The 27,583-nt window shown below is 41.7% G+C and overlaps 1 protein-coding gene across 7 annotated transcripts in view; it reads right to left on the bottom strand.

The window, feature by feature from the left end:
- The window catches only part of KIF16B (kinesin family member 16B), a 538,624-nt gene that overhangs the window by 279,917 nt on the left and 231,124 nt on the right, over positions 1 to 27,583 (bottom strand). For 5 of the 7 annotated variants that reach the window (XM_073553802.1, XM_073553806.1, XM_073553804.1 and 2 more), the window contains exons 18-22: positions 14,278 to 14,310; positions 13,870 to 13,923; positions 3,667 to 5,007; positions 1,820 to 1,975; positions 1,314 to 1,422 (exon numbers count right to left, since the gene is read on the bottom strand). In XM_073553802.1, the coding sequence (XP_073409903.1) occupies positions 1,314 to 1,422; positions 1,820 to 1,975; positions 3,667 to 5,007; positions 13,870 to 13,923; positions 14,278 to 14,310 (1,693 nt within the window). The remainder of the gene's footprint in view (positions 1 to 1,313; positions 1,423 to 1,819; positions 1,976 to 3,666; positions 5,008 to 13,869; positions 13,924 to 14,277; positions 14,311 to 27,583) is intronic. The other 2 variants (XM_073553803.1, XM_073553808.1) reach the window with 1 other exon arrangement.

Here is a 27,583-nt window from a genome sequence, read left to right as displayed (position 1 = left end):
ATCTGCTACAATGACATAATGGGACAGTGGTTGAAAATGGGAGTGAACTTTGTCATTTGGTGTGGTCTCCACTGACAGGGGCTGTGCAATGGGGACATACGTGCAAGTCCATTTGGTGGGAACTGCATCTATCAGATATTTGTGCCATAAATGTCAGTGATGAGAATACCAATCTTTCATGTGATAATGTTGACAACTAAGTGCAACAAATTTACAGCATTTATTACTCCAACACCATTGTAAATTTACTGACTGGGATTAAAGCTCCTGTAATCTAGAATGAGAAAGTCACGTCTCTTGGTTGACGGCACACTTGGTGACCGTGGGCAAAAGGCGTCTTCTCTGGTTCTTGCTGCATAGTGCCGCTGAAAGACCACTATGCACCGAGTAGAAGCATCAGCAGGACTGATGCATAATTATAATATATATATATATATATATATATATATATATATATACACACACACACACACACACACACACACATACACACACACACACACACTAGAAATAGGCCTGATGCTATCGCATCGGGAGTGCGGTGAGATTAACATCTGTGTATGCTTAGTGGTGCTGATAGGAGCAGCGGACATGTCTCACACCATTTGCACTTTCCAACATATCTGTTCTAGATCATCCCTCTGCATTTATATATTGTGTGTTGGGTCATTTGACCTCTTTCACCCCTTGTGCACTGTTTCTTCCTTGTTGTGTGCTGTATTTTGGTATCTGGTGTAGTGTTTGTTGAGCGGTGTTCACTATTACCGCGCATGCACGGGTAGAGCGGGTAGACTGCGCAGTTGTGGCTGTTACTGCGCATGCGCAGGAATAGTGGTGACATACACGTCACCACTATTCTTGAGCATGCATAGTAACGACGCGGCTGTTACTGTGTCTGATGGGAATAGCAGACACGTGTATGTCACTTGCACAGGCGCAGTTTGTGACACTGACGCGGTGCATTATGGGATTCGGGGACAGCGGCCAGAAGTCCCAACTGGCGAATATATATTTATTACATATACACACACATACACGTACATATACACACATAATTGGCATTACTACAACCTAATAACCTGTAATAGAGAAAAAATTAAATATCAACAATGCCATAGATAAAAATGTTGTGTTCATCCAGTTTCCCAAAGATAAGACATGAACAAACAGTTTTATGAACCCAAAAATGGTACCAATAAAAACTTCAACCTGCAATAAATAAAAATAGGCTCTCACTACTCTGTAAGGGGACTGTTTCCCAAAATTTGCTAGATGTTACAAGTAAGGAAATGTACGAATTTCGCAATACCCACCTTTCCACATTCAGGAGAGTAGGATACACTCAGGCTGCTGATGTCGTCGCTTGGCAAATTAATATTTTGCAGCCGTCTCTGTACTTCCTCCTCAATATACGCGTGTATTCTGGGTAAGCATAAATACATTAATCAGGCAGTCGTGAAAGTAAATTCCGCTTCTAGGGCTATAAGGGCAAAACAAGCTTTCTTCTATGCTTAAGACTAGCAATTTACACTCTTATAAAGTGTTTAAAAAAAAAAAAGCAAATGTAATCAAAAAGTGGTATTTGTCAGCTATATCCACTTACAGCACTGGCACCAGGCAATTTAGATGTAATCACATAAATACTTTAAAAGCTGAGAAAATTACATTTTTCACCATAATATTTTATTTTCGAGTACAACCTGGAATAACAATACTCTTGCCTAAAACGATAAAAGCATTCAGGCACAATATGTGGTTATTATAGCCGTGGCCATGTTTTGCCATGCTTACTTAGGAGGATTTCAATGTGATTATATACCTGTCATCAGTCAATTGAAGGAAATGCGACTGAGATTTCACCGGGCTAGCTGGAGAGTTGGCGAGGGACGGCTTTTCTTCAAGGACTCCCGACAGATTTTTTGAAAGGGGATCAGTCACTATCTTCTGTTTCAACTGCTGTATTCCCTGACACAATCTGCATGGGATCCATAAAACATTATGGCAAGAAAAAAAAAAAAACAAAACAGACAGCTTTAAAAGTGAACTTAAAAAACAAAAAAACAACAAAGATCCTAAAATCAACAAAAACCATATTGAAAGTGTGAAACTACATCCTGTAATAAACCTATGGTAAGAAATTAAAGCCCAAAATGTCCCATTCACAGATATTTTAAATGGCTAATTCTTAATATATTATTGATGGAAGTGCTTTGATTTCCAAGTACATGACATCAAGTCATATCAAGATACAGACCTATACACCACCCCAAAACATGAAGGGAACACTTGCACATCATAGAACATAATAGTATAAGTTACTTTAACTTCAGAAACATGAATCTGAACAGCTATGGACCAGAAGAGAATTTAAATCAATGTCACTTACTTTGGTGCAAATTAAAAGGGACAACAAGTACACCGGAGAGGCAACAGCAAGACAACCGCTAATATAGCAAGAGCTTTATTCCCTATCCTTCCTGACGGATTCTTGTCTAGTTTTGCAAGTGTCACTGTCACTACTGGTAACAGGAACCCATTCAGGCTGCTCACTTACTCCAGCATCTCCTTACGAGGTTTGCTTGTGTCTGAATAAATAAGAGTCTCAAAAGCATGGCGTTGATACCTTGAAATGATCAGCTGCACAGGGAGAATATTAATATTGTTGGAGGGTTGCACAATCCTCCATGAGATAACTGCAGTGAGAGTACTGTAGGCTATGTATCAGGATGCAAACCACAAAGGCAATGTAAGACCTTACACTTAGTCTCCTCCTGGTGAGGGACAATGCCAGGCCTCATGTGTATCAAAGTGTGCTGGCAGTTCCTGAATGGCAAAGGAGCCAATGTCATGGATTGTACCTCATCTTCCCAGAATCTAACTGAAAATCTTTGGGTCATTATGTATCAGTGCTTCAGGCAACGCCAAGCAACACCACAGACTGTACAGGAGTTCAATGATGTCCAAGTCCAGATATGGGAGAAAGTCACCATCCTCCATCTTATCAAGTCATGCCGAGACATTGTCGACTGTGCAAACAGGCACATTGGAGCCATAAGTGCTACTGAGTCAAAAGATGAGTATTTTTAACTTTGATTTTTGTGGTAAATTGAAATCCAGTCTTCAATTTGTGTATATACAAAACAAAATAAGAGCTAACTATAATAATTAGTGATGGGCGAGTAGCATCGTTGCTCGGGTGAGCTCCGAGTATTTTGGCGTGCTAGGAGATTTAGTTTTCCTCATCTCAGCTGCATGATTTGCGACTTGTAGACAGGCTGAATACATGTGGAAATTCCCTAACAAACAGGCATTCCACACGTTTCCAAGCTGTCTAGCAGTCGCAAATCATGTAGATGAGACAATGAAAACGAAATCTCCGAGCACGCCAAAAATACTCGGATGATACCCGAGCATGCTTGGGGAGACCCGAGCAGCGAGTATACTCGCTCATCACTAATAAAAATATATTGTTTGATGAAAAAAAAACACAATATTAGATATAAACTACATGCAGAACATGAAAAATTACTGTAAATGCTATTGTGGAATAATTAATATATTCTTAATCTTATGACTGATATGTTACCAAGTGGTGATACATACAATAAAATTTTAACCTTTCTGAAATTTTTATAAGCAAAATTTCCATCTCATGAATTAACTTACCGCTCTGTGTCTTGTTCAAAAGCCTTTTGCTCAGCTTCAAGACTTGCCTGCAGACCAGCGTGTTCCTGGCTAATGTCCATTGTGGCCAGTTTCCGCTTCTGCTCTTCTATTTCCACGTCTATTGTAGAGTGTCTTTGGAGTGCTGAATGCCTGCGCTCCAATTTAGCAACTGCTTGCTCCAAAGCTTCCCTCTGTTGCTTCTCTCTAGACTCAAGGATTTCTTTTTCCTTTTTTCTAACTTTCTCTTCCTGGCGAGCGATATTAGCAGTAAACTCGAAAGTTTCTTGGAGCTGTTGTAGTTGGTCACTGCTGGCTCTGAACTGTGCAAGCTGATCAGCCTTTTCCTCAATTTCTTTCTCAATCTGATATAAAGTTTTGTCTAATCCAAGCAAGCCACTGTCCAGAATCTCAGACGCCCTCTGCTTTTCCTCCATCAATGCTGGCAAATGGTTGTCCTTTATGTACTGAAGTTGCCTCTCCTTACAATGTACCCTGTGTTCAGTTTGCTTGATCATATCTCGCTCTTCATTCACAGGAGTTGAAGTCAAAGAACCATCATCTTCTCTGAGATCCACATTCAAAAGATTTAATCTTCCAAGAGTATCGTGATCTGCGATTATTTCATTTTCTAAGCTTTCCTTCTGTTGGTTTAAATTACCAACTAAACTGGACAATTTCTCTAGCTGCGTCCTCTTAAATGTAGTGTACTTCTTTGTTGCTTTTTCTACCTCATCTGGATCTTCTTCTCCTTCAGACCTAGCTTCCTTAGCCCGGAGAAGATCCTCCCTAACATCTTCAAGCACTCCAATCTCTTCTTCAAGCCTCAGGAAGTCTCCTCTTTTGAGAAGTTGGATCATTTCTTGCTTTTCTCGAAGCTGTTCCTCAAGACGGAACACAAGCTTCAGTTGTTCCTTCTCTTGCTCTTCCAGCCTTTTCTTCTCGACTTCTAGTTTCATATATTGCTCATCTTTCTCCTTTTTTAGTTTGTCTAGTTCTTTGAAAATCTCTGTTTTCTCTGCTTTCTCTGTACTATGAAGATCCTGCAGTCTCAGGAGATCTTGTTGGACCTTTGCAAAAGATTCTTCTTCTTGTTTCTTCTTTTGGAGTTTTATTTCATGCTGCTCCCGCAGTCTCTCTTCTTCAAAATTCTTCTTTTCGGCCAAAAGATCTTGCAGTCTGGTTTCAATGTCCATGCTTCTTCTCTTTAGGCTCTCCTCCTGCTTACGAATTTGTAGTTGAACAAATTCAGTTTCTTTGCGTTGAGACTCAACTTCTTGTTGCATTTTTTCCAGTTCAGCTTTTTCAGTTCTCTGTTTGTCTTCCATTTCTTTTATCAGTTTCCTGAATGAAGATGCATATATTTAATTACAAAATGTATATATCATATATACACACATACATATTTAATACCTTACTACATATTTATGGTCAAAAGTAGATTGCAAGAGCAAACTTTTGAAACTTTCATACAAAGACCAGCAAAAGCAATTATCTGCTTTTAACAATTGAACATGATCTTCACTGTTAACGGGTCAAAAAGAAGTAAAAGCAGACCAAGAAAGTCTACTGTACAATCCCTCGTCAGATCCCATTGTAAGAAATCAATAGCCAAGTATACCTTCTTATTTCTTAATGTCAGTTCTCAGGCCTCTCATAACTCAAGTGCCACTGACAATAATGATGAATACAACTGTCTGATTCTGACATAGTTCTTTCCTAAAAAGGATACTGAAGGTTTTTTTTTTCTTTATAAATATAAAAGGGTCAAAGCTTTCACAAAAGATTTGTAACTTTTATTGAACAGAAAAAACAAGTTTCCTATATCAATTATAAGTTAAAAATGCTAAAGGGTAAAAAAAATACTTTAAAACATATCAAAATTGAGTAAACTAAATTTACTATAATGCAATTCCCAACTTTATAGTCGGTTCAATTAAATATTATTGAGACAAAATCGCCTTGAACCGCTTCTCGGCAAGGCATTTTTTTGCTTTTGTATTTTCTCCCTTTCTTCCAAGTGCGATAGCTTTTTCATTTCTCCATCTACAAAATTATGAAGACATATATTTTGAAGGACAAGTTGTAGTTTTGAACAGCACCATTCATTTTACCATCCAATACATGGGAAAGAAAGGGGAAAAATTCCAAGTGCAGTGAAATTGAAAAACAAAAAAAATGCAATATCACAATTTTCTCTTGGGTGCCGTTTTTATGGTATTCATTTCCTGGTGAAATTGACTTGTCAACAAGACTCTTCAGGTTAGTAAGAATACAGTAATACCAAACAGAGAGCATGTGTACAAAAATATATCTTTTAAAAGTGGACGAAGCGAGCAAGTTTTAAGTGGAACCAACTGCAGGTACCACTGGCTTATTTTAGGATAATTTTTAAAAGCAGAACTCCAGCATGTATGTTTTTTTTTCAGCACTGGAGTGATGCTTCTAATCAAAGGTCTCTGCCTCTACTCTTATACTCACTTGCCACCGTCTTCACCATTTTTCGGCATTGCTCCAGTCCCACGACACCATCTTATGACCACAGCTTCTGACTGGCTGGAAGTCAGAAGTTACATGGTAAGTTTTCAATGCAAGTCTATGAGAGCCAGAACAAGCCTCTCAGACTTGTACTGAGTTGTGAACTCCAGGTCGCTCCAGCAAACACTAGAGCAGCTGGAAGGCCACAAACTGCTGGAGATTAGCGCCAACAGAAGGTGAAGATGGCGGCAGGTAAGTATTTTAGTAGAAGCAGGGACCTTGCATTAGGAAGCACCACTTTTCACGCTGAAATTAAGTAAAAAAAAAAAAAAAAAAGCTGGAGTGGCGCTTTAAAATGCTACAGAAGATACCAGACATCTCTCTGTCCATTTGATTTGTTCATAGACTTTTTTTTATTTAGATGGAGGCATTTTCCAAATGACAGACAATCGAAGAACAATGGTCATATCACTTCTTTCAACAGTTTTGCATCTTTTGGAACCTGAAAGGTTAAAAGTAGGCCAATAAAGGTTGAATGTATGAACAGCAATTTGTATTGAAGTAGAATGCAGGTGTCTAGGACACTTTTTGAAACCTTAAATCGTTTTGCTTTTTTTTTTTTTTTTTTTTTTTAATTAAAAAAAGGTTAAAAAAAAAAAACTGTTGTAGAAAAATATTGTGTGAGGGCTTGCTTTTTCGCATGGCAAACTGATGTTTTTATTAATACAATTTTAGGATAGAGACTATTTTTTTTTACAGAGTTACATACACCAAGAACTCCATACAATAAAGTTGCAAAGGTTTTGAGACAGTTTACTGGTTTTACCCATCGTGATATGTTTCTTGTGTGGGACGTTGGTAATGGCACACCATTTTATACTTTTTATAGGCCATCAGTTGAAGCAGCTGATATTTTTCCTGAAGCGGAAGGATTGCTTTGTAATTACTGAAAAATTTTAGCTTGTGTAATGACTTTTCGCACCTCTGTGTGTGTTCAATCCTTTCTTAATGTGTCATTTCTCATTATTACACAATTTATGGACATCTATGATTTGATTTTTTGCCTGTGTGGATTGGGTGGGTTGTTACAGATAGCTGGTGATTTCATGTTAATAGCACCCTTAAAAATATACTTACTTAGAGAATTTGGTGACTTTTTCAATACTTTTTTCTATCTAGAATTACAATTTTTTTGAGGTATGATATTTACTAGCCAGGTTAATTTCACATTTTGAGAGATCAGAATTCTACACACATGGCGATACCAAATATGTGTATTTATATTCAATGAGGCAAAAGGGGTGAGATTCCATTTTTATTTTTTTTATTTTATATTTTAAAACTTTTATTTTAATTTTTTTTTAACCCCTTGTGATGATCCAATTGCCCATTCTATATACTGCAATACAATAAACATCATAGTCTCCTATGAATACCAGCCACATTATGGGGGCACCATCACAGAAGCTGGCATTCAGCATTCACTTGAATAGGACGGACCCAGAACTTGCTAAGGATCTGGAGCCCGTAAATCAGTCTCTCGCAAGATGTGGATGTCTAAGCGGGTCCACACTTCTCCTTTTGTGCACATTTTGGGGTGTGGATTATGAATGACAAATATCGCTGATGTTTTCAAGAAAACTTGTGTAAAATGCTGCATTTGCCAAACATATTTTTCTATATCCTTGTAGAGTCAAAATGGTTTGAGGACAAATGCATTTGCAGTGTAAGCAGGAACGTTTTTCAACCCAAAGTACGCGATCTTCTCTGAATTATTCAAATGTATCCGGAGATATGCTTTTAAACTATTTTCTTTGCTGGTAAAACTCTAAAGTAATGGATGTGTAGGCACTTGCACAAATTCAGAGATTTGCAAGTGAATTCTGACTGACATATCTTTATGTTTTCTATTAAAAAAGGAGACGGCCATCCTTTGATTTGCGATATAAAGTCCTGCTTTGGAAACTGCATTCAGATTAAGGGCCTAATCTTGAAAATTGACAAACTGCACCTATTTCTTCATGTCTTTCTTCTAAATGGATTTGGGTTTTCAGGGCCACACGGTGCACAAGAATGGGAGTGAAATTTCATGAATAATATTTTGGAACATCAAAAAGAAAAGGTGAAATGAAAGTAGCCATTGTGTGAAGAATAACGTTGCAAAAAAAATTTAAAATTAGGTTCAAATTTAAAAGCAATATAGCGGCTTGCAAAAGAATTCACACTCTTTTTGCCTTTTACCAATTATGTTACATTACAACCAGTGTGAGGCATCAGCACTAAATAGTCTAAGTTGGTGAAGTAAAAGGAGATAATTGGAATAAATTAAATTTATGGGATCAAATAACTTAGGCTAGTTTGACACTAGCGTTTCTGCTGTCTGCGCACGGCTGCCGATAAGCCCCGCCCCCTGTCGCGCCCCCTCCTGACATCACCTCCTATTATCGCACATGACCGCATGCGATCTGCGCACCCTATCTTTAATATGGGGTGCGCAGACCATGCGCTGACCGTGTGCTAGTAGGATTTCTGAGCGCGCTGCGCACTTTTGTAGGTGCGCCGAACGCAGCATGTTGCATTTTGGCGTGCTCGGCGCACCTTCAAAAGAGCGCAGCGCACTCAAAAATCCTACTAGCGCACGGTCAGCGCACCCTATATTAAAGATAGGGTGCACAGATCGCATGCAGCCATGTGCGATAATAGGCGGTGATGAGAGGAGGGGGCGCGGCAGGGGGCGGGGCTTATCGGCGGCAGTGCGCAGACGGCAGAAACGCTAGTGTGATACTAGCCTAAAAATTGGCATGTGCAAATGTATTCACCCCTTTTGCTATGAGGCGCCTAAAAATTTCTTGTGCAAGCAATTCCCTTCATAAGTCCCATGCTTAGCTACAGGAAGTCCACCTGTGTTCAATGTAAATGTCACATGTCTGTCAGTATATAAACTTTACCTATTCTGAAAGGCCACAGAATCTGCAACACCATTAACAAGAGGCACCACTAACCAAACAACACAATGAAAACCAAGAGGATCTCCAAACAAGTCAGGGACAAAGTTGTTGAGCAGTACAAGTCAGGGTTGGGTTATAAAAAAAATATCTGATGATTAAAAAAAATTCTGATTCCTATGGGGTACCACAACAAATCTGCCAAGAGATGTTGACCACCAAAACTCTCAGCTTGCGTGGGGGGGGCATTAATCAGAGAGGCAGCACCCAGCGCATGAACTGTGGCTATGAGGATTCGCCGGTTTCTGAGAGGCGATCTGAGGGTATGTACGAATTCTACAAACTCCAGGCCAATGGGCGCTGCCTCTTTTCCATACACTTGTATGTGTCTGGAGTGTGGCTGCGCCAACTGGATCTGAAACCTGTGAATCCCTGCAGCGCACATTGCGCTGGGGAAGATTCATAAATCTGCAGTCACACAGAGTGAGTGCAGCCTTATCGATTTGAAACCCATTTAAGGAATTTCAATAATTTAATTTTAAGGGGTTCTCCACTATACAAATCATGCATGTTGTGATTTTTTCCTGGGCAGATTCTGTCTCAGGAAAAAAAATAAAAAATCCAACTTGTGAACGGACCCATAAAATAACGCTTGTCAGAATCAGAATGCCATCCGATGTTTTGTTGGATCATACTCGGACCAAAAATAGTCATCTGTATGAGACCTTAGAGGAAAAAAAAACATTTTTTAAAACATTTTTAACAAGCTGAGCCATGTAAGGGGCTGAGATTCCTTAAATGGGTTTGTCCACTACTAGGACAACCCCTTCTTGAACTAAATATTTGGTCCCGACAAAAAAACTCTATACTCCCCTCCCATGCCGGCGTCATTCCTGCGGTGTAAGCAGTCGCTCTTCCAGGGGCTTTCATGCGGTGTTGTGACACCTAACCCCGGCGCCCAATCAGCACTGGAGTCACTGTCTCCACGTACATATAGATTCAACATGAAGAGGAAGACCGGGCTGTAGCTGCTCTCTGACTTCTTCTTTATGTTCAATCTGTACGTAGGCGGGGACAGTGACGCCAGGATTTTTATTTTATCGGGACAAACATTTAGTTCAAGAATGGGTTGTCTAGTGATCAACTCCTTTGACAAGTTTTGCATGTTGCCATGGAAAAGTTATTTTTTGGGATCCTACATTTACCTACACACAATGTCTCCTGTCTGCTGAAATACCCCCTTTAAATCAGATTTTTAATTTTGTGTTTTTATACCGTACTTAATAAATTTTATTTCTATAGCGCCAAAATATTCCGCAGCACTTTACATTTCAGAGGGGACTTGTACAGACGATAGACATTACAGCATAACAATAATCACATAGATCATAACAGATACCAAGAGGAATGAGGGCCCTCCTCGCAAGCTTAGAATCTATGAGGAAAGAAGGTAGACACGAAAAGGTGGGTGGTAACAATTGCCCTGATTGTATGGACCAGCCAAAATGTTAAGTGTGTAACAGTACAGACACAGAGGGCTAATGGATGCATAAAGCATGTGGGAACATGATGCGGGGAACCTCGTTATGGTGAAACTTTTGGCTGTGCCACAGAGGGATAGATTAGGTTAATGTGTTGAGGTGGGAGGCCAGTCTGAATAAATGCGTTTTCAGGGCACGCCTAAAATTGTGGGGATTGGGGACTAGTCGCATTGACCTGGGAAATGCATTCCAAAGAATTGGCGCAGCACGTGTAAAGTCTTGGAGACGGGAGTGGGAGGTTCTGATTATTGAGGATGCTAACCTCAGGTCATCAGCAGAACGGAGGGCTCAGGTAGGGTGGTATACTGAAACAAGGGAGGAGATGTAGGGTGGTGCTGAGCCATGGAGGGCTTTGTGGGTGAGGGTAATAAGTTTATACTGAATTCTGGAGTGGATGGGTAGCCAGTGTAATGGCTGGCACAAGGTAGAGTCATCGGTGTAACGATTGGTGAGGAATATGATCCTGGCTGCAGCATTCAAGACAGATTGGAGAGGGGAGAGTTTGGTAAGAGGGAGAACGATTAGAAGAGAGTTACAATAGTCGAGACGAGAATGAATAAGAGAAACAGTAAGAGTTTTTGCAGAGTCAAAAGTAAGAAAAGATCGAATTCTAGAAATGTTTTTGAGGTGCAGATAAGAGCGAGCCAGAGATCGGATGTGGGGGGCAAAGGAAAGCTCGGAGTCATGTATGACCCCAAGACAGCGGGCATGTTGCTGGGGAGTAATAGTGGAACCACACACGGAAATAGCAATGTCAGGTATAGGTACATTAGTAGCGGGAGGAAACAGAAGGAGTTCAGTCTTTGACAGGTTCAGTTTCAGATATAGTGAGGACATGATGTTAGACACAGCGTTTAGACAATCGCTGGTGTTTTCTAGAAAAGCTGGTGTGATGTCAGGAGAAGAAGCATATAATTGGGTGTCATCAGCATAAACATGGTACTGGAAACCAAATCTACTGATTATTTGACCAATAGGGGCAGTGTACAAAGAGAAGAGGAGGGGGCCTAGGACTGATCCTTGAGGAACTCCAACAATAAGGGGAAGATGAGCGGAGGTGGAACCAGCAAGAGTGTAAAGAGCGGAAACCAGATTGGAGAGGGTCGAGAAGTGAGTTATCAAAGAGATAGTGGATAAGATGGGAGTGGACCAGGCGTTACAGGAGTTTAGAGATGAAGAGAAGATTAGAGACAGGTCTATAGTTAGCGGCACAGTTTTGGTCGAGGGATGGTTTTTTAAGTAGTGGATGTTTGATGGCATGCTTAAATGAGGGAAAGATACCAGAAGAGAGAGAGGTTAAATATTTTAGTTAGGTGAGGGGTGACAGCAGGGGAAAGGGACTGGAGGAGATAAAGATTTAAATTTGTATTTAATTCTTTCAGGTAGTTTAATTTTTGTTGGTATTCTTTTATTCCATAAAACTCCCAATAAATATTTTCACCCCACTTTGTGGAACCTGTACATAGATTAGCAACTGAGAGAAAGCATTTTGAAATTTCCCTAATCATCCACATAAGAGTAATTACGCCTCCTTCACCAAAAACCCTACCCCCCGATTCAATCCCACATAAGTACAGGCACACCGATATCTTCTCTCCCACTGATCGGCATACTTAATTCACAGGGACCACAAGGTCTTATCTCCACGCTATGCATCTATCTACTATCAGCAAACATGGACTTTACTCCTTTGGCAGTTAGGGGAAAATAGCAACTCTTGATTCCTAACATTCAGGATGAGGACAGGGAGGAGATGCTGGAGTCCTCAATCAAGGTTTCCCCATCAGCTAACACCCAAATGACCCAGTTGTATATAATCCATCAAGCATATCTTACACGAGCTAATTTAGCAAAAATGGATCGTTCTCAGACCTCGGAACGCCCGAGGTGTCAGGAGTTGGAGGCTGACTTCATACATATGACGTGGAGGTGTCCAGTAATACAAACATTCTGGCAGCAGGTTACCACCTTCTTGTCATCCCTAATAGCAATACCAATTCCCTTGGATCCCTTTGGCGTGCCTGTTTGGGGTCGTGGAAGATAATTTGGGACCATTTTATTAAAATATTTCTCCGAGATACGCTATTTTTGGCCAGGAAATTAATTGTTCTGAGATGGATGGGTAGTTTACACCCAACACTGAGATCCTCTGTAGAACTCGTTAATTCATTGATTCCATATGAAAACACGGGCTATCAAAATAGAGGGTGCCCTGGGAAATTTTATAAAATATGGGACATCTGGAACTCAACACCCGTCACTAACAAGTACCTAAGAATATTGATGTGGGCAGGGTGTGCCCAAATCACATTTACAGGTGAATCGGTATTTCAAGCAGAAATGTTAATCTTTATTTACTGTTATGTAAATAGTTTTTGGGTAGCGATCTTCAAGTATCGAGGTCGACGTTATATACGATCCAGTAAAAATATACTGAGATATCAAGCTGGAATGTGTGATTAGATGCATGTGAAATATATACCAGTAACCACAGTATAACATTGCTGGACGATTTATGACCAGACATGGGAATAAACAAGTACTAATTCATATATTGTTCCTTCTAATTTTGTAAAGCAGTGTAATAACAAATTGCACTCCTGTTTATGGACATGGGATATGTGTTTTTTCTTAGGTATATTTTCAATAAACGAAGTTGAAAAAAACCCTACCTGCCCCAAAATATTGCAATACTTATCTAACAAATCTACCATCTCCCATTGTCTTTGCTTGGGTGGCATCTACACACAAGACTAATACAGGCAGCAGTCTACAGCACATGACCCACGAGGCCAGAGATTGTACTCGGTAGCCAACAGACTCTGGCCTTATCGTTCTCATGCTTACACCACTGAACAGAGTGATTCCCTACAAAACTAATGTGGGTAGATGGCACCCAAAGAATGGAGCGAGGGTTAATAAGAATTTTTTTTATTTTGTCAACTTATACAATTTACTCTTCAGCCGAATTTTATCCGATCCACCAAAATATAAATAAAAAAATCTTTGAGGTGACTTAAAATAATAATTTGTGATGAATCAAGTGCACTTTAATCCATTCTCCTGCACCATCACACTGTTAGCCAACCATCCTTGACCCTGACTTCATAAACAAGCTTTCTTCTTTTGTCAATGTCTGACTGTTCTATGTAACCAAATAAAAAAAAATAGTAAAGAAAAAAAAAAAATTTAGAAATAAAATGACAATGACAAAGAATCACAAGGTTTTCTTTATATTATACCTTTTATTTTCCAGTTTCTCGAGTTCTTCTCTTTGTTGCCTTTCAAATTCGAGTCTGGTAGGAAAGGAGAACACAGTTACATAAGGAACTTACGAGTAAAGAGGAAGGAAACTGTGAATGATGGCCATGGAAATTGTATGTAATGGAAATTTTAAGGCGAGATGGTTTATTATAATTTTTTTTTTCTTTATTTCACGAGAAATGAAAAATGGGTTTGACCAGAGCCACTAATTAGGTTTCCAGCTGCTGGGCACATGATCTAGTTGAAAGTTTAAATGTAAATGAATTTCTTGGGAGAAACTATTTAAGTGGTAATGTTAACTAAGACGGATAAATGATTAGCACAGCCCTTGCAAGTTCACTACATTCAGACATGGCAATCAATATATAGAAATTGAATTTCTCTACCTTAGACAGATTGGTCCTTTTACAGGGAAAAAGCTGCCACCGGAGGTAGAGAGAAAGCAAAGTGATCAATCGTGAAAAGGTTAAAAGTAAAAATAAGAAAATAAGAAGCAAAAAGCCAACTGTGCTCAGATCCATCGCCCAAAAGTAATGAACGAATGGCCAATAATGACCTCAATAAGCATTTCACATATAGACTGACTTCAAAAGACGCAACATTGGCACTACTAAAGGAGGCTTCAATATAGGTACCGTACATTACAACCAAGGAAAAGGAGGAGAGGTCCATCTTCACAAACATGCAAATGTTTATTTGTGGACGAGTACAGTGCCAACAAGATTAAAATATCATGACAGATAAGTCCTTAAAACATAAACCAATGATGTTTTAAGGACTTATCCATCATGTGATTTTAATCTTGTTGGCACTGTACTCGTCCACGAATAAACATTTGCATGTTTGTGAAGCTGGACCTCTCCTTTTCCTTGGATTTACCTCGTCTAGGCACAGACGCCTCCGCTGCTCCAAACTGCCTGAGATCATACGCGGGTGAGCTGGACATTTTCGCTTTCACATCAGAACCAAGGTTATCAACTACCATAACTTACAGGGTCTGATTCATTGGTTTTGGGGAGAGTCCTGGCATAAAACTGGAAAAGTTACAAACTTTTTGCAAAAGTTGATGTTGTGCAAATATTTTGCTACTTTTCGAATTTTTATGCCAAGGGAAGCACATCAAAATTACCGTAACACTACCACCTCACAAACACCATGTGAAAAATCAGGCTATATCAGGTCTGTCAACAAGTTTGATTGTTTGACCAGCACTGTAGTCCATTTTATTCATTGTTTGAGTATGCAACAGCTGCAGGCTTATACAATAGGGACTGTGTTATCCGGATGTGCTGTGCTAATGGTTAACTTCTTAATACTGTACTGTGTAACTTCTGTGGTTAGTTTGTATTGGTTTCTCCCGTAATTCTGCATGTGTTTCGAATGCAGGTAATGGTTTCTATATGTACAAGATAAAACCATTCATTCTCCTAAAACGTCTGTGTGCCGATGATTCTGCTGAAAGCTGAAATCTGCAACATTCTTGAGGATAATGCTTTCCCTTCCTCTTTTGCAGAAGGTTGATGGCTACCATCAATACACATAGTTACTTCGCAGCTCAGAAAATACTCTCCTCAAATCTATAGTGGAGTGAGTCCACAGTATTCTCTATAAGGGTCCCGTCACACACACAAGCTAGCGAGATCACTGATTTTGTGACACGCCAGCGAGATAACTGTGTGTGACGGGGATCAGTGACCGGAACCCCTGCCCGTTATCGCTGATTGTGTTCGAGCGGCCTGGGCCGTATTTCCATCGCTGTTCTCCCGCTGCACAGCACGCATCGCTGCGTGTGGCAGCGAGAGACCAGCGATCAGCGACATTGGTTTCTAATGTAAACGTCGGGTATCCAGGAGCCGCGGCTCCTGGATACCCGCTGTTTACCTTGGAAACCGGTGTACACACTGGTTTCCAAGGTAAACAGCGGGTATCCAGGAGTTGCTGCTCCTGGATACCCGACGTTTACATTAGAAACCAGTGTCCAGCGTCGCTGGTCCTGATCGCTGGGGCTGTCTATGTGACAGCTCACCAGCGATCAGCCTAACGATGTCCCAGCGATCCCATCCATGTCGGATCGTTGGTGGGATCGCTGGGACATCGTTATGTGTGACGGGGGGCTTAAGGCTCCATTAGACAAATGGCACAAATAATCTGATGAGAGATCTCCTCTAACACCATTTTCTGCTCCTCTCTTTCAGTTTTACAAGAGTGAAAACATCAAATTGAGCGAGTAAATATTTTAAAGGGGAAGTTTGATCAAATGCGTATTCAACTTGTCTCAGCATCTTTCTGAGATTTTCCTTTTGTCACTATTAACTTCCCTTACATCATGGCTAAAGATGACAAAAAAAAAAAATTACAACATACGGAACAAGATAAAAGGTAAGGAAAGCGTAAATCTAATAAAGTACAAAGGAGCACAGGACTCATTTCAGCATTAAAATGGTTTTCTGATTTTGGGAAAAAAAACAAAACTCTCCATCGGCTGTAGTTTGTTTTAAAAAAAAAAAAAAAAAAAAAAAAAAAAACAAACAAAACTTTGCTTTATTCACCCTTCCAAGGTCCGGCGCGGAGTTTCGGCAACTGCTCCTGTTGTCTGTTATTGGGTACAGTGCTGATGTCATGTGCAGAGCGCGGCAGACAATAACGGAGCTTAGCAGTTCTGCCCGAGAGGACGACAGCGGTGCAGACAATACCAGACTACCGAAGACAGTGGTGAGACTCAAACTCTGGAACCAGGGAGGGTTAGTAAAGAAAGTTTGTTGTTGGGTACAGAGTGGTCACAAGGTGGTCAAACATCAACATTGGGAAATTGGTAGTAAAATGGAGAAAAAGACCAACATTTCTTTTAAAGCTGAAAAATGTGTGGCTTGTGAAACAGCGTATGCCAATGAACACAGCCATAATCCAGCATCAGGTTAAATATTTATCTATGGCATGCCGTGAATAAAATAATGTAACTTCAGTAGGTATGTCAATTCTCTGTACTCAAGTGTCCCAGAAATGACCTTCCCTTAGAAGTATGAAGATCTCGAGTGGAACTATCACATTATATCTGTAACTGAGGTTATAGTTTTATCACAGAAACGTTAAAAACAAGGGTTAAACATTCTGACAGCAGGTAAGATTTTTGTAAACAAAACATGTTGATGAAGACATCATTTTAGGGGTATTCGCATGTTATGAAACTGGTATAGCCAGACAGCATGAAAATAAGCAAGTTTGCAATGTACTTGTTATTTAAAAATGCTATCAGTCTCCTGTTGTGAGAGCTTTTAACTTACAAAGTATCCAAGCTTATTCCGAAGGGTCTGTGCACACGCAGTGAAATCTGCTGCGGATCCGCAGCGGTTTTGGCTCTGCGGAAGCGCAGCAGGTGCTGCCTAGTTGTACAGTACCTTTATTTCCAATGGAAAAAAAAAAACGCAGTCCACATGCTGCGTATTTTTCCGCGCGGTTTTCAATCCGCAGCATGTCAATTGTTTGGTGCAGAAACGCTGCAGTTTTACACCTCATCCATTATGAGGTGTAAATCCGCAGGACATTTGTCCTGCGGATTTACCTGCGGTTTTCTCTCCAAAATCCGCACATCCAAAAAACTACGTGTGCACATAGCCTAAGGAGATCAACCACTGGTGCCTGGCTGAGTAAGCCAGTAGCTACATTCCAAAAAAGGAGTTAACTCCTGAGATACCAACCAGCTCTCTACTGATTTTTATAAAGCAGTTAGCTGCCCATCTCCCCTTTCCCTTAGCTTCTGACCTGTAATCAGTCCTGAAAAATCCTGCCCCATTCAGCAGATTCTAGAGCAGCTCTCCAGAATCACTTTTCTTATTTTCCCAATCCATGTGCTTTTTCAAATTACTTGTTCTCTGCATGTAAATATAGTGATAACAGACTTCAGGACATGCAATGACAGACCGTTAATGTGTCACAGTAGCAAGCAAAAAGTCAACAATAGGACAAAGCTACCAAACCAGAATTCTTAACTCAAAGAGGAGGATACATTCCCTAACCCCCCCAGAAACAAAGGAAGTAAAAGGCTATGTAAGCAGTGTGCTGCATGACAGACATGTTAAGAATAATACATAAAAAAAAATGCGTGTTTTGGGTCAGCTGCTTTACAGCTTGGTCCTACAACATTTTTGCACCACATTTTACTAGTTATTGCACAAGGAGATTCCCCAACTGTCACTACGGCAGCTGTCCATGTATTTTAGAGAACGTGCAACCCTAAATGTGTCCAAACAGAATATTGGGAATGGATGTAGGGTTTCTTTCTTTTTTTTTTTCTTCTTCTTCTTCTCTGTTGATTAGCAGGTGAACACTTTCAAGGGTGATGTCAAAGATGTGCTGTGTTCTTTGAACCAATCAAAAATTTTACCCAGCTGATAAACCTTTTCCCCTCCGGTTTGCAGTCCTGCAGACGCAGAGAAACTGCAGCTGCACCCCCATCCTCCCCTATCTTTACAAAAAGTAAAAAAAATATTTCTGGTGTAAACATTTCCATGGTCTATGGGTAGAGAGCAGCAGCTGGAAAATGCTACTTCCCCAATGATATTTTATATGATTAAATATACCATTGATTTATGCAAAAAAAACCAAACTGTTAAACTAAGAGGTGTCACATTGACCCTTGGGTTTGATAAATATCAGTTTGTAAGACACTAAATATAAAATCTAACTACCGTAATTAGTTATAATTATAATCTGTATTTACAGAACAGTTATGTACAATCTTCCTATAAACAGTCATTTAAGGCTGGCAAAAAGTTCATCAAATGTGAACCGTGTATTTTAAATTAAATCTGTAAAAGCCCAGAAAAATGTAGATATTCTCTGCAGAAAACTCTACTGACAGCTATTTAAATGGCAATCCTAAAAGTCAATATCGACCCTGTAAGGAGCCTTTCCACATGATCTCTTGCTTTGCACTGTTTTAGGGGCAGCAACGCTGAAACACGTTTCTGCAAATGGACTGTCTGGTTTGTCTTCTTTTCCTTAGGCTAGCTTCAGTCTAGCGCTTTGGCCCGCAGCACACAGCCGCCGCTAAGCCCCGCACCCTCCGGTCATCTCCTCCTAGTGTCGCACATCGCTGCATGCGATCTGCACACCCTATCTTTAGCAGAGGGTGCGCGCAGACCGTGTGCTAGTAGGATTTTGAGTGCACTGCGCCCTTTTGACGGTGCTCCGAGCGCACCAAAATGCAACAAGGTGCGTTCTGCGCACGTCAGCGCACCGTCAAAAGAGCGCAGCGCACGCAAAATCCTACTAGCGCACGGCCAGCGCACCCTATGCTAAAGATAGGGTGTGATGCAGCGATGTGCGACACTAGGAGGAGATGACCGGAGAGGGCGCGGCACGGGGCGGGACTTAGCGGCGGCCGTGCACAGCGGGCCAAAATGCTAGTCTGAAGCTAGCCTTAGGCCGGGGTCACACTGGCGAGGAATACGGCCGAGTGAGAGGCGCTAAAAGCACGCATTAGACACGGACCAATGATTCTCTATGGGGTCCCTCGCACCAGCCGTATATTTCTTATCCGTATTCTACGCTCCGTGCCAATCGCAGCATGCAGCGATTGTCAGCGTACTACGCCCGTAATACGCCAATGCAAGTCTATGGGTGCGCAAAAAATACGGATTACACACGGACCACACATGTGACTTGCGAGAAATACGCACCCAGTGTCTTTTAGAAAAGCCGGCAATTCAGAGCGCTATACAGTAAACTCACCCTGACAGGTTTAATAAAGAAACGAAAGAATAGATATAGACACATAGAATGCATGTATATATATATATATATATATATATATATGTGCATTCTATGTGTCTATATCTATTCTTTGGTTTCTGTTTAGAAACCCTGTCATAGGGCTCCATTATATGTCCATTTTGCAAGCCTGCGAGAAAATCTCGCCATACGGATGACATACGGATGCTTACATGCGCAAAATACGCGACCACACCTGATTACGGATGACATACGGAGCACTATTTAGGGGCCATCCATCCGTATTACGCATGTAAAATACTGACCGTATTTTGCGTCGGTTAGTGTGACCCCGGCCTTAGACATAGTCGGTAAAAGGTCAAAACCGACTTTTAGAATTGCTATCCCCAAAATATAGCACTAGAGTAGTAGTAGTCGTCTGCACTGATAAGGATATTTGCATATTTAATCCCCAAAGGAGCATTGTAAGGCCTCCAAGTCTCCATCACTCTCGCTTAGCAGTCACCACAAGGAGAAACGTTCCCATTTAAAAATAAAAAAATTGAAAAATGGTGTATATCACATACTATTTTATTCTTGGAGTTTTCCATCCTTTCTATAGATTCAGATATTAATTCAGTTAAGGGATTATTTTGTTTTCAGAACTAAAATACCAACTGAATGTAAATCCTAACAGAGTGTCCTGATATCACTGGGACTTCACACAGACTGTGGGGGGGCTTGAAAGTTGGAGTAAAATTGTAGATTAATGCGACTATGAAACAGCCTCAATGTTTCTCTATGGAAATTACAAAAGCAAGGTTCCAGTCTACTTAAAATAAATTGGATGAACATGTAGAGTATAGAAACTTTCAGCCGATATTGGCTTCACATACATGAAAAATATTGACAATGGATGGATAAGTAAATAGAAGAGATTGGGCACAGGAAGGGGTGGTAGGAGAGGGAGTCTTGAAGCCATAGGCAGTTACTGTAATTCAGCGTGGTCCAGACATTGATTGAAATCAATTGGAAAGTACAAATGTTCAGTTCACGACAGACCCTACAGCTAGTCTCCTGCACTTTGTACAGAGCGATGGAGATGTCTGCACGCTTTTGTTAACAGATGACATGGCAATTAAATACTACGCTATAAGCTGTGTATATCACATCACAAATGTTTAGTTAGGCTCAAGCAAAGCAAAAAACAAGCTTAAAGTAATTCAATCACATGGGATGGTCAAGCAAGCTATGTACGCAATAAAACGACAGGAGATTTTCACAGGCATTTCACCCGGAACATAGATCTGTAACAGAGCACTAGACACGTCTCATCTATAGATATGGGATACTTCATAGAACCTCAGCAAGAAAATGAATGCACACTAATGGAAAACAGATCTGCCGTCAACCAACACTAGACTTCTACCACACTCTCTCATGACAGCTATTTCAAAGCTGAATGTTGTTTTACGCATGAATAAATGGCATGAGCAAATATCGAATTAGTGAAATTACATAGGAGGAAAATAACACTGCGGAGAGGGTATGCATTTACCAACCCTCGAAAAGAGCAATGCAAACACTACACTGTTCTACATATCTGACAAAAAACTTTTTAGTTGGATCTTGTTTCTATAATATCAAAGTTTTCCACTTACTGCTACATATAATTAATGGATGATAAAACTTAACTTTTACTGAAAAAATATACATTAAATAACCTACAACATGGTGCACTTATGTATTTAAATTCCTAGACTGACAGAATTGACAAGACAAACACAAAAACAAAACAGAAAATCTCCCCATAACAAATGTAAAAAAATGGCTCTCAACGCGTTTTGTCCTTCCGACTAGAACTCATCAGGAGACGCTACACGATGAAAGATGGAGATGTCCAGTGTTAAAAATGATATCTAGTGGATTCCAATCCTCTAATGATTCTGCCTTCATAACACTACAGACTCAGGATATCCACTCTGGAATGGGGTGCATATGTCTGTATATGACTAGGTGCAGTCTTTGGGGCCTTAGAGATTTTCAGAGGCTTAAGCACTTTACAACTTAGGCCTCTTTCACACATCAGGTTTTCGCCGTCAGGCGCGATCCGGCGCTTTTGACAGAAACCGGATCCGGCGAAATGCAATGCCGGATCCGGTTTCCCCCCCATTGACTTGCATTTGCGCCAGATCGCGCCGGATGGCCATTCGTTTCATCCGGTTTTCGCCGGATCCGGCAATGTGTCGCGATCCGGCGTCTGGAAAAAACGGCTACTGTAACGTTTTTTGTCTCCGGCGAAAAAGCCGGACACGCCGGATCCGGCGCGTCCGGCTTTTTCACACAATGAAAGCCTATGAGCGCCGCAATGCGCCTGATCCGGCGAAAGCCGGATCCGGTAGTCGGATCCGGGTTTTTTTGGTCTGAGCATGCTCAGTAGCTCTGCCCACTACAACCTGTCAAAGAAGGGCTGTAGGAACATGCTATATATAGTTTTCCAGTAGCCAATCCCGTTCGGAAGGCCACAAGGGTCAATTTTAAAAACCAGATCCGGCGTAATCCGTCGAAAAACGGATAGAAAAACGGATGAACCGGATGAGACGGATCAGGTTTTGTCTGTCAAGAACAAGACGGATCCGGCAGAAAACCGGATCCGGCACATCAGGTTTTACAAAACATTTGCCGGATCCGGCATTCCGGCACGACGCCGGATCGCGCCTGATGCCGAAAACCTGATGTGTGAAAGTAGCCTTAAGGTACTGTCACACTTAGCGATGCACCAGCGATCCCGACCAGCGATATGACGCTGTCAGGATCGCTGGTGCATCACTAAGTGGTCGCTAGTGAGCTGCCACACAGGCAGATCTCACCAGCGACATCGCAGGGGACGGGGGTCGCTACTTACCTGTCACACTAGGTGATCCTGACGTCCTCCCGCCCGGCTCCACGCTCGTCGCTCGTCTCTCCACAGGAAGCGCCGCAGGAAGCTGACGAGAAGCGGTCCAGGACGTTCTCGTGCGATCAGCGATAACCAGCGGGGGAGCGGTCGGAGGTAAGTATCAGACACAGCGATATCGCTAGCAATATCGCTATAACGTCACAAGTTATAGCGATATCGCTTAGTGTGACATGCCCTTTATTGTATAGCAGCATATTGGTAAAGTGCAGTATAATAATAAATTTCTTTCTATAGCGCCAACATATTCAGCAGCACTTTACATGCATTATTCATTACCGCTCCTCAGAACATTTCTCACTCCCTTTATCAATGTGTCTAAAAAAAGACACAAATTCCAACTGTGACCAGGGCGAGTGTTCTAAACTCCAAGGATGCAATTTTGTAATTGGAGATTAGGAGAAATTTGTGTGTCAGCCTCTAAACAAATCTTGGAGTTTAAAAACACTCAGCCTGGTCACAGATGGAATTTGGGTCCCTTTTAGACACATTGATAAAGAGTGTGAGAAATGTGCTAAGGGACCGTTAATGAATAACGTATGTAAAGTGCTGCGGAATATGTTGACACAATATAAACTCATTGACGATCCGTTTTTGCTTTTCTCTTGTACTCCTACATCGGATCATCTCTTACAATTGTCTAACAGTAATCTGCAAGCATTGATTGATTCCATGCTCCGTAATATCTTTTCTTTGTAGCCTAAATATCTTTGTGAAATCTGTCACCGTGCTCGTCGCTCACTGCTTTGGAGTTTGGTGGAGGACAGTCAAGATGCAAATGTAAGAAATGAATCTTTAAGGACATGCTACATCCAAGTTCCTTATATGTTTTGAGATTTTCCCCTAACTCGTCATAGTTCTCTGCTCTCGAGCCTCCCAAAAAATTAGTTACCACTATTGTGAATGCTATCCATGCAGCCTTTTCCTTGTCATGCAACAGAGACTCCTAAACTTGAAGATTACGAATCTGAGGTCCAATAGAGACTCCTTTATCTTTCCTTCACTGAACCTTACAAATGTATCAATAAAGTGAATGCCATACAGGCCAGTCTCTTATATTGTAGTGATATTCTATTGCACAACTATCTATTCTCCGCAGAGGGGCCACAAATGTTGTTCATAGTTCAGGCTCCTCAACAGCTCTTTATGTTGTCAAAGGTTTCTTTCATGTGGACTGCAACTGGAATTGAAGGTAGTGCATTGCCATTATGCAGCAAGACAGCTTTAAAGGCCCCGTCACACTAAGCGATCTCGGTAGCAAGATCGCTGCTGAGTCACAACTTTTGTGATGTAACAGCGATCTCACCAGCGAGATCGCTGTGTGTGACAGCGATCGGCCCCCCTGCCGGGATCGCTGAAAGAAATCTCTGGACATTTCTTTGGTCGCTGGCCTCCCGCTGGCCAGCACGCATCGCTGCGTGTGACAGGCGGGAGACCAGTGATCAGGTGTAAAAAATAATTAAAAAAAAAAAAAAAAATATTGTTATTCTCACCTTCCGATGTCCCGCGCAGTCTTCCGGCCTCTCTCCACGCTCCGGTCCCAGTGATCCTTTGCACGAATGACCGCGAGACGTCGCTGCCGCGAGACCGTGACATCTCGCGGTCATTCTCGCAAAGGATCACTGGGACCGGAGCGTGGAGAGAGGCCGGAAGACTGCGCGGGACATCGGAAGGTGAGAATAACAATATTTTTTTATTTTAATTCTATTTTTTACAGGGGTCGCCAGCGATGCCGCGCGCTCGGCATCGCTGTGCTGATCGCTGGTGAAGCTGCGTGACAGCTCACCAGCGATCACATAGCGACTTACTAGCGATCCTGACACCTTGATATCGGTGTCGGGATCGCTGGTAAGTCGCTTAGTGTGACGGGGCCTTTAGTCTTGATTTGGATTGTTTGCCTTTGGATTAGGACTTGTCTTCAGAGCTTCCATTAAACTGTTGATGTTGCTGCATGACACAAGATCGCCCTACATTAAGTAGTATTGGACAAGATCTTTATCACCTTGCGGAACAAAGAAATCGGAACATCGCCCACTAGGAGATTCCACTGTTGTAGCCCGGAACTTAAGAGCTCAGCTTTAAGCCCCCGTTACACATAACGATGTCCCAGCGATCCCACCAACGATCCGACATGATGGGATTGCTGGGACATCGTTAGACAGTCCCAGCGATCAGGACCAGTGTCGCTGGACGCTGGTTTCTAATGTAAACGTCGGGTATCCAGGAGCCGCGGCTCCTGGATACCCGCTGTTTACCTTGGAAACCGGCGTACACAACGGTTTCAAAAGTTAAACATCGGGTATCTAGGAGCCGCGCGACTCCTGGATACCCGCTGTTAACATAAGAAACCAGCGTCGCTGATCGATGGTCTCTCGCTGCCACACGCAGCGATGCGCGATGGCCAGCGGGAGACCAGCGATCAAAAAACGGCCCTGGCCGATGCTGTATGATCACCGATAACCGGCAGGGGGGGCCGGTCGCTGATCCCCATCACACACAGCAATCTCGCTGGCGAGATCGCTAATGTGTCACAAAATCAGCGATCTCACTAGCGAGATCGCTGTGTGTGACGGGGCCTTTACACGTGGGCAGATCCAAATCTCTAACAATATTCTTCAGTTCACTTTGTGCTATACATGACACCCTGAGCTCGTATTACAGGTATAATGACAGCCAAAGCTTTCCACTGGAATCACACCAGGGCAGTTTGCCATGCTCCAGGGTTTCCCATCTTACCCCATTCAGATCTTTTCTTCTGTGCAGAGATGAACACAAAAGTTGCCGTCTAGAGATCTGCTCTTAATAGTGGTGTGCCACACCTGATGCTAATCCACAAAGCTTGCAAATAGCTATGAGCCACACATCATTGGCCCGCGAGCCACATGTGGATTTCGAGCTACAGATTGGGGACCACTGAATTAGACTGTCTGTCAATCCCACCAATACCCGTAAGACCAGGAAAGGTCAGTCAAATATGTATGGAGCCTTTACCCACAAGTGAAGCAAGTATCCACACATACATTTTCTAAAAACAATATTTTTTTAATGCATGAATTTTTTTTAGCCCTCCAGTAAAATGACACTAGTATAATCTACATGACCTTAACCATTATTAATCACTACTTGTCTTCTGAGAGAAACAAAAAAAAAACCTTTGATGCTTCAAAAAAATATAAAACTAGCTTTGATCTCAAGCAATACAAATCGTGCCTAGAAAAAAAAAACCCTCGACATGATAAACACACAAACACGAGAATAAAACAAATTCTGAGCAGAAAATAAGCGAGATGGAAGAAAATGAAGAAAAATAAACACTGGCCTCGCAGAACACATCATATAATCAATCTTCTTCCAAACTGCAGACGCGACTACTGAGGGCCTGGATAACCTTCAATTTAAACCTCAAAGTCACTCAAGATTAGTAGCGGAAAATCAGACTACATGTCACTGACATACTGCTGGCAGGACCAAGAATACAATATAAGTCATCATACGAAAGAAGGAAAAATCACAACTAATGGAGAGTTCGCAGCACAGATGTGGTGAGAGTTTGTGCTTAGAAACTGTTCTATTCAGTCAATCACACAGTAGTTATTGTTTTATTTCATGGGGGGGGGGGGGGGGGGGGAGGATGAAGGAAGAGCTAGTCTACTTTAGACAAAAGCATTTTAGGCAACAGGTCTCCAATAAACAAGATGAATAACCAGGAGGAGGACAGGTTTTTTCCCCTGTAGAAAATGAATTACTGAGCACTGTATTTACCAGGTCACCGTACTGGTCATGATGTCTTTTAAAAAAGCGGTCAACTAAGAAAAAAATATATATTTTGTTAAAAGATTAGGATGTTCTGAAATAAAATCACACTCCCCTATCTGCTGCCCTGAGGCTAGTGACTGGCTGCACCTGTAAGTGTAAGTAATGGTGTGGGTGCCGCACATGCGCTTAGGGCTTATACTCACTTGCGAGAGACTCGCACGATTCTCGTGCAAGTCTCTTGCATGAAAACCCGGCACTGCCACCGGCACTGGGACCGGAGCGTGCGGCTGCATAGAAATACATGCAGCCGCACGCTCCGGTCCGAGGGTCGGCAGCAGGGCCAGGTTTTCATGCGAGTCACTCGCAAGTGAGTATGAGCCATTATGCTGTCAATACGACAAACATCAGTCAGAGCTAGCTGTTTGTCACTTTCCAATAAATTTCACAAGGCAGGAAGGGGGTTAATACACTTTGCCTTCTGCTGCCCCTAATGAGGGCTGCAGGCATCCAGAGTTATATCATTTAAAGGGGTTGTCAGGACTTTTACATTAACTGCCTACCCTTAGAACAGGTAATCAATATCAGATTGGTGAGGATGCGCCACCCGTCACACCCACGATCAGCTGTTCCCGGTGTTGGCCAGAAGTGCTTAGTTGTGGAGGTAAACAGCACAGGTTTGACCAACAGCATAGTGGCCACGACCAGACATCGCTTTGATGTCTAGTACTCGTCTTCGTGCTATTTTATGGGTCCGTGCCCATGTCCGATTCTTTCAATGAACTGAGTCGATCTGATTATCAGATTGCATTCAGCTATTCATGTCTCTGGGACCGTGGGAAAAAAAAAACCCAGATTGAATGGGGAATTTATTTTTTTACTCTTTTCATCCGAGAAAATGGGATGAGACTCGGATCAAACGCTGATCAAAATAAGATTAGCAGAATCAGACCGATTTTCTAGGATGAGATAAAAACTGTAGTGCGACCCTAGCCCAAGAATAGGCCATCGATGCAAAAATCCTGGACAATCCCACTAGGTCTCTGCGGAAAATGTATACCTCTGTATAAGAAAAACGGATCCATAACCGCTGTACAGATATAATGAGACAGTCAATAACACAGAAAGGAGAAAGTAAAAACGACAAGGCGGACATACACCATGCACTGCACATAATACCACTAATGATAGAAGCTTTCTGCTTCCATTCAGGTATTTTCCTGCATACCGACTCAAATGTAGGAGGAAATTGTCAGAAGTGAAAAGGAAAGGGC

The sequence above is a fragment of the Dendrobates tinctorius genome, unplaced genomic scaffold, assembly GCF_039654945.1.
Source record: "Dendrobates tinctorius isolate UK_male_01 unplaced genomic scaffold, ASM3965494v1 ptg000203l, whole genome shotgun sequence".
Taxonomy (NCBI): Eukaryota; Metazoa; Chordata; class Amphibia; order Anura; family Dendrobatidae; genus Dendrobates; species Dendrobates tinctorius.
Note: the sequence above shows the minus strand (reverse complement) of the source record. Positions and strands in the feature narration are given on the sequence as shown.